This window comes from Patagioenas fasciata, chromosome 4 (genome assembly GCF_037038585.1).
Source record: "Patagioenas fasciata isolate bPatFas1 chromosome 4, bPatFas1.hap1, whole genome shotgun sequence".
Lineage (NCBI taxonomy): Eukaryota > Metazoa > Chordata > Aves > Columbiformes > Columbidae > Patagioenas > Patagioenas fasciata.
In genome coordinates, this window is record NC_092523.1 from 80,731,955 (window position 1) to 80,739,384 (window position 7,430).

The following is a 7,430-nucleotide window of genomic DNA, read 5'->3' on the forward strand; positions in this document are numbered from 1 at the left end:
GCAGCCTGAATTCTCACACTTAGTGGTGCCCCATGCAAACAGCCTCAGCTTTCCAGAACTTTTGGTATAGAATATAACAAACCTGGGTTTTACTTAACTGGGAGTAGTGACCACCTGTACTGAGGGGCTCCTGTCAGCCCAGGCTCGTGTATGCACATACTGCAGCAGCAACGTGAGGACTTGAACCGTGATTTTAGACAGAGATCACTTAACAAAAAGCAGGCAGAGAGCCACACTCGAGCTCCTGGGCTAAGGGCCAACATACACCACACAGCAGCTAGAACAGCTTGCAGTAAGGACTGCAAGGATCACGCAGAAGCAAACAACCACTAGCTTTTAAAATCGTACACGTCCTGCCTGCAAGGAACAATATCGACAGAGCTCTCCCACTTTCAATGGCTGTCACAGCTCCAGCCCCGAGCAGCTGCAACTGATCCCCTTCTTCACCTCCCCCCATCATGTGATGGTCCTGCCCAAGCGATTTAAGCCGTGGGAGTGCCTGCGGAGCCTGGTCTGGGGGTGTTCTGCCTGGTGGGCTGGTGGCTGCAGCATGGAGCAAGTGAGTGCCGTTCGCAAGCCGCGCTGGTGCGGCAAGCAGGGTGAGGGTTTGGTTTGTGTGGGCTTTGGGCTCGGTGCCAGAGGTAGGAGGAGGAAAAGATTAGCTGAGAGGAAATGCTATAATGATACATGGCTGTGGGAGGAATACTTGGGGCTGACCAGCAGTTTTTCTTCTCTAGCGTGTTATCTAAGTGGCAAAGCTGTTTTAATGCATGTTTATATCTTTGAGTACTCTAAAGGCTTGAGATCATTTGCAACTCTACAGTTTGAATACCCTTTGTAATGTTGTGGCTTTTTCTTGGTATTTTCTTTCTGGAAAAATGCCTTTTGGGTATGGGACTGGGCCATGTCATAGTGCAAGAGCAGAGGAAAGCTGGCTGGCAGTTGATTCTGACCCTCCCCTAGCTCTCCTTTCTCAAAAGCTCCCCCTGGGCACGGAGGCTGTGTTGCAGCCTTTGCTCCAGCACCTCACTAGAAATAGAGACAGACGGAAGCATTAGGCCTATGACAATAAGCAGTTTAGCAGCTGGGGGAAATCTGACCTTAGCAGTTGCAGTGGGCACAGCAGACGTGAGGACAAGCAGTGTTGGGGCTGGGTGACAGTTCTAGGGCTGCTCTGGGCTCCAGAGCAGCTGCCAGCTCCTGCCCATGGGCCTGCACAAGCCAGGCAGGGAGAAACAGCCCAAGTAAACAATATGACTTAATTTCAGTTAGTCTCCCTGCCATATCTGACGTGTGGAGCTCAGCGTCACTGCACCTGGGTCTGGAGCACAGAGAGCAAAGCCTAATTTGAGTTATGCCTGACCTGACTGAACAGTGTCTTCCTCTTAGCTGAGGGAGATGAGTGATGTTAAGTCATGTTTTGGGGGTATGCGGCTGGGGGAGCGAATAACCTGGCTGTGAGGAAAAGAACGAGACCTCTTTGAAATGGGAGCTTCCCGAGAGGCGTTTGTTCTGCTTTACTGGGTTGTAGCCAGCAGTGGACTCCACTGACCCCTCTTTCTCTGTGTAGGATGCTCCAAGTCAAGACGACACACTTCTTTTGGTGGCCTCTGTTGCTTGGAGACCTACCTAGTATCAGAAAAACTGCCTAACTAATATTAATCCTGTGCTAATGGCTCTGGCAGCTGCTGACTTGCAGGTGCAAGCTTGCTTGTGAAGATGTCTTTATCAGCAGTGTGTAAATTGGAGCCTGTATCCTGCCCTTGTTAAAGTGGCTTGAACTACCTCCTTGTCAGCTTACGTTGTTCGGTGGGGTGGGAGATCTCAGTGGGGTGGTGGCTGTGAACTAGGATTCCCTGCAGGGGCTGAGAGAGACACCTGGCCTGACTCAGCCCTTCCCCTAGCACTAAACTGCAGATAGCTTTGGGTTTGCCAGAGTGGGTTTGTGCCTTGGCCCAAGCAGGGCTGGTAGGCTGGCCTTAGGAGAGACTAATGCCTGTGCTTTACCCCACAGGGACTGGTTGTTACTCAGCTGGACATCCAGCCTGGAGAGTGCATCAAAGTCAAAGGGAAGATCCTGTCTGATGCCAAAGGGTGAGTGAGGAGGTGGTGAATTGAGCCTGAGCTCCTGGGCGAAGTTTGTTAGCATTGGGTAGCTGGAGCTCCTGGGCAGGTACCACGTTTGCACCACCTTTCTGTCTCCCCAGGTTTGCTGTGAACGTAGGGAAGGACAGCAGCAACCTCATGCTGCACTTCAACCCTCGCTTCGACTGCCATGGGGATGTCAACACCATCGTGTGCAATTCGAAGGAGGATGGTGCGTGGGGTGAGGAGGACAGGAAGGCGGACTTTCCCTTCCAGCATGGTGACAAGATCGAGGTGAGGCTCCCTGGGTGCGCGCAAGGGCCTGGCACAGAGCGCTAATGGGCTAAGGGCACAGCTTTTAGTGCTGCCATGTTCCTCTGTGGTGGAGGACAGGCAGGCATGGAAAGGGGAATAATAAGGGAAGAACTCCCAGCGGAAGCCAACCAGCTGTCTAGATCTGCTTTGCTCAAGTCAATGCCCAACAGCTCAGGTACATTAAGTGCTCATCTCTGGCCTTCCTTTATAAGCCATGCAGTTAAGAACAATTAGAACACTGAGCTGAGATTCAGACTAGATCTGTCTCATCCCCTCGTGGTGGAAGCCTGGAGCTGACCTTGGGCAGAGCAAACAAGCTTCCTCCCCTCCAGGCCTCTGCTGGGCTGCTGAGCTAGTGGGCATGGCTTAGAAACCCACAGCCACCTCATCTGTCCTGCACTGGCTGGCAGGAGTGGGGAGCGGGAGCAAGGCTTGGGAGCTGTGATGTGTTAGCATTCCTTCTTGTGGCTCTCTACAGATCTGCATCTCTTTCAATGAACTGGAGGCAACGGTGAAGCTGCCTGAGGTGGAGTTCCAGTTCCCCAATCGGCTGGGCATGGAGAAAATTGAATACCTGGCTGTGGAGGGTGACTTTAAAGTCAAAGCCATTAAGTTCCACTAACAGCTATAGCTTGGTTTGGTTTGTTTTCTCTCCCTCCTGCATAGCGAAATAAATGCAAACTTGCAATGGCTTCCTCAGCTGTTTCCTGCTCTAATCTGCTTGCTCCTGTGTGTGTCACAAGGGTGGGCAATGGGAAGGGCTACTGATCCATCTCTGTACCTGTATACACCGTGGCCTTGCAGCTGGTACAGAGTGAGATCACATGCCAGGCCAAGCATGATTTATTGCCAATACAGCTACCTTCACAGCAGCTGCTCCCTTGACCCTTTTTGCTGCAGTGAGTTGTCCCTGGCTGTTTGGTTTGTAAGTTCTGGGACTAGTCCCAGCCAGGCTGCTGTGCCAGGGATGCTCACACACATCTGTTGGGCACGACTTGTGCCATCTCTGGCCAGGGAGTGCTGCTCACCTGTCCTTGCTGGGGATGGGGGACTGACTGGGGACAGGGCATGGCTTGTGCTCTCGCAAATGGCTTTGCTTTCCAAGGACATGCTCAGCAGTTGGGTGCATTGCAGGCTGGTGCTAGTGTAACTAAGGCATAGAGAAGAGCAGGCAACTGCACTTGCCAGGTGACAAGACATGGAATGAAAGGTGAACCCTGGAGTCAAGCCTGACAGAGGTCTCGAGAAGACCCAGGCTGTCCCTGCTGCTTTGTCTTGACACTGACAGAGACCCAGTGTCCTGTTCTACCCTGAAGTCAGTGGCTTGGCAATATGGCAGCTGTGGGTGACAAGCCATGTAGCAGCCTGTGGGGCAGTGGCTGCAGCACTTGACTGCTAAGCTCTAGGTGCAGCCCATATCAAGAGGTACCCCTGCACTAGTTGCAGTTAAGCAGACTTAAAGAGCTGAGTAAATGGTCCATTCGGCTTACAACCTCCTTGCTCAGCTCATTCAATGCCTTGGAGCGTGTCTGTACTGCTATTCCCCAGATGCTTGCTAGCTGTGCCCACCTAAGATGGCTTGAGTGGGGACTACTGCAGTGTTAGAGGACTGATGACAGGTAAAGAAGCCCTGTCTGCTGGGGAGAGCTGGGCAGGTGGTCCAGGGTGGGGGGCTGGCTCTGTGGCTACCAAAGCTGCAACAGTCCTGCCCCAGTGCAGCTCGGCTGGCAAGGGACTGTGCTGGGGGGAGGTCTTGCCTTAGCCAAGAGCTGCTCAAGTGGGGGAATTAGACTCCTGTTGGCTCATCTCTCGCAGCAGGGCTGTGGTAGACCAGTGCTGCATTTCCTGCTATTTTGAGCAGCTGAGCGGTTGAGCCAGTTGTGTGGGTGGGGACAATAGCACTCTGCAGAATATTTCAGCCATTTGAAGGCTGTGTATGGGGAGGCTGAGAGGCTGCAAGCCTGTTCCCTTCAAGCCAGCACAAGTGGTGCGTGGCAGTAACACTGTCCAGATGTGTACTGCAGTAGCTGTCCCAGAGCTGGGCACCCCATGAGCGATGGGGGATTGGCTTTGGAGCGTGGACCCTACTGCTTTACTGATGCCCTCTAATCTCTGATAACCCGTGCTGTGGAGGCTGCCTTGCAGCTCTGCCACAGCTCTTCCTCTTGTACTCTAGAGCTGATGCAGCTCATGGTAGCAAGGACTTGGTTGCAAAAAGGCAGGAGGCTTTCTGGGCACCTGCTCCTCTGGGGAGCACCACAGGGCTCTGCTGCAGTGTCACAGGGTCAGCAGTTTCCACTCCCTGTGTGCTGGGTGGGTGGGGAAGGGCTGCTGTACCCAGCTGCTGCGTGGGGTAGCACAAAGATAGCAGGGCCATCTCATTTCACACTGACAGGGACACACATAATGCTGCTTAGAATTCCTGTCCTGCATCTATTGCGTTATTTATAGGATAGGATGGATTTACTATGTAAAGCATGAGACAAGTCCTGCTTATGCCTTCCCTTGTCAAATAAGTCTTAAGAATTTTTTGGAAGGCTACCTCCAAAAGGGATGGGTGAGGGAGAAGAGGATGGCTTTCTGTCTTGTTCCCCGCTCTGTCCCTGTGTGTAAATACCTGGCTGAGGGTACACAGAAGTGCACAAGTTCTTTGAAGGTACAAGGCCTCCATGTTGTAAAAGGACAGGAGAGCTCAGAGCGGCTCCCTCTGCCATCTCTGCTGCTGGCTGCCCTGAGGAGATGAAGTGTGTGTCTGTCAGCACTGATGAACCAAACTGATCTCATTTTTACCTGTCAAGATGGCAGTACTTCTAGGTACATTGGCCACAAGTGTTCCTGACCACTATGCTCAGGGTACAAATAGTGCCTTCATGGGGGCTGCCCCCATCTTCTGCTTTCCACAACAGTTAATTAGGCTTGTCCTGCTTCCTAACACTGGCAGTTACCACTAAGAAGACCACAAACCAGGAGAAAGGGTAGGAAGGAAGCAAGCCTTTGCCAGTGCTTCCTGCCTTTGGAGTTTTGTTCTCCTGTGTCCCAGAGCTTTAATTACTCCTATTCCTCTAAGTAACACTGGTAAACAGGCAGAGTAAATGCAAAGTGCCCTGGCTGGCTCCTGGATCCATGACAAGCCTCTTCCGCTGGAGCGCTCAGGAAAGCAAGAACGCTACGCCCTGCTGAAGGCAGAGGGTCACAGGGACAGTAAAAGCACGGCTTGTCCCTGCCAGTACTCTCCTGGAAGTGCATGGTGAACTTGGCTTGTCGGTGCCTTGGGGAGGACCCCGAGCGCTTCTTGCTTTGGGGAGGAGCAGAAAGCACCACAGCACGGCCTAAGGGTGGGAGTTTTATCTTTCAGTCCAGCAAACACATCTGAGAGAAGAGCGGAGTCTGCAAGGAGAGCTGGCCCCTTGGTTGCCCAAGCACTGAGACCATGGGGAGCGTGGGGGAAGCAGCACTGCCCCTGTTGAGGTGGGTGTATGTGCTGAATCCTCAAAGTTTCCTAGTCCCAGCTTGCCCTCTATCCCTGGCTGTTCACCAGGAACCAAAGCTGTACCGCCTGCCTACCTTACGGCATGAGGGGCAGGGAAAAGGGGGCAGCAAAAACCTCGGGGAACAGATGTGAGTCTTTGTCTTATAACGTGAACACAAATTAAGTATTAAGTAACCTTGTGTCTCAGAAGAGGAGAACAAATATCCAATTTCAGAAGAGATCAGTTTGGAAACAGTAGATGTTAGTGAGGAATGAAAATCTCATGCAGGAGCTAAACGAGTACTGGTGGCTAAGAGAAACCAGCTGCTTTGTATTCTCAAAAAATAACTTCTCCCTGAGCAGTTGGCATTAACTTCACCTGACAGAAATAGGCCATCCGAGTGACTCTGCGGCTCCACGAGCATGTGAGGCTGTTCAGCACAGCCCAAACGACAGTTGCAGGGCACGGTGCACCCAGAAACCGCACATGGTGTCAGTACGTGTGCGGTGTGCGAGGAGAGCGCTGGGGAGGTGACGGGTGAGCCAGTCTGGGGGGCTTGGGAAGCCAGCTGGGTCACTCCCCTCCGGAATTGACAAGCAAAAAAGGTGCAAGGCAATTCTTACCAAACAACAGAGGTACGAAATTAACCGACATCTGTTGTACAAAATGAAAAGGTGACCGCCAGCCGGCTCTGCAAGAGCGTGCGGACAGTCGTGTCCTGTCTTGGTCTCCTCACCTCCTGCTCTCTCAGCCCCAGTTTCACCATTTACAAGCCAAATGAACTTCTGTCTCTCAAAAAGTCAGCCCTAACGCTAAGCTGCCTTACCTGCTAACAGGCCCCTGCTGCGATGCGGAGCATGGGACACTTTAACCACACAATTCCCCTTTCTTGTAGCATCATGGAGGCTTTAACCACACAATTCCCCATCCTGTAACATGGCGGAGGCTTTAACCACACAATTCCCCATCCTGTAACATGGCGGAGGCTTTAACCACACAATTCCCCCATCCTGTAACATGGCGGAGGCTTTAACCACACAATTCCCCATCCTGTAACATGGCGGAGGCTTTAACCACACAATTCCCCTTTCTTGTAGCATGGTGGAGGCTTCAACCACACAATTCCCCATCCTGTAACATGGCAGAGGCTTTAACCACGCAATTCCCCATCCCACAGCATGGCGGAGGCTTTAACCACGCAATTCCCCATCCCGCAGCACGGCAGAGGCTGCACGCCGCTGTTGTGGGTCCCACAGATGCTGTCCGTGGCTGGGGCCGAGGGCAGACGCTGCCTCACGAGCGGGGACACCGCTGTCCCCCCGTGCCATCCCAGAGCCCGGACACAGGCGGCCTCACAGCCCCTCACGTGGGGCCCGCCCTCCCAGGACACCCCTTTGCAAACTGACCCCTTACAGTGCCCGCTTTCCAACAAATCAGGACTTTTTCCTCCTCAACCCCAACACGGCTGCTCCACATGGGGTGCAAGCAGGCAAAAAAATATATAAAAATATGTATGTACTCACCTTTTCTGTGCAGACTTCAGGCTGAGGTGTGCGTCCT

General features: G+C 52.8%; 1 protein-coding gene across 1 annotated transcript; it reads left to right on the top strand.

Annotated features, from left to right (window-relative positions):
- The first annotated feature begins 289 nt into the window (after nt 1-289).
- LOC136101189 (16 kDa beta-galactoside-binding lectin) lies at nt 290-3,092 on the top strand. The gene is made up of 4 exons (XM_065837095.2): nt 290-559; nt 2,015-2,094; nt 2,208-2,379; nt 2,879-3,092. The coding sequence occupies exons 1-4, from the start codon at nt 464-466 to the stop codon at nt 3,020-3,022; spliced, it is 492 nt and encodes a 163-aa protein (XP_065693167.1). The 5' UTR covers nt 290-463; the 3' UTR covers nt 3,023-3,092.
- Nucleotides 3,093-7,430: the final 4,338 nt, after the last annotated feature.

What these genes read in the sequence shown, in the direction of transcription:
- LOC136101189 (XM_065837095.2), top strand. Translation starts at nt 464, where the DNA reads ATGGTCCTGCCCAAGCGATTTAAGCCGTGGGAGTGCCTGCGGAGCCTG. An exon ending in GTGGCTGCAGCATGGAGCAA is followed by an intron (nt 560 to 2,014) that starts GTGAGTGCCGTT and finishes TTTACCCCACAG; the next exon opens with GGACTGGTTGTTACTCAGCT. An exon ending in ATCCTGTCTGATGCCAAAGG is followed by an intron (nt 2,095 to 2,207) that starts GTGAGTGAGGAG and finishes CTGTCTCCCCAG; the next exon opens with GTTTGCTGTGAACGTAGGGA.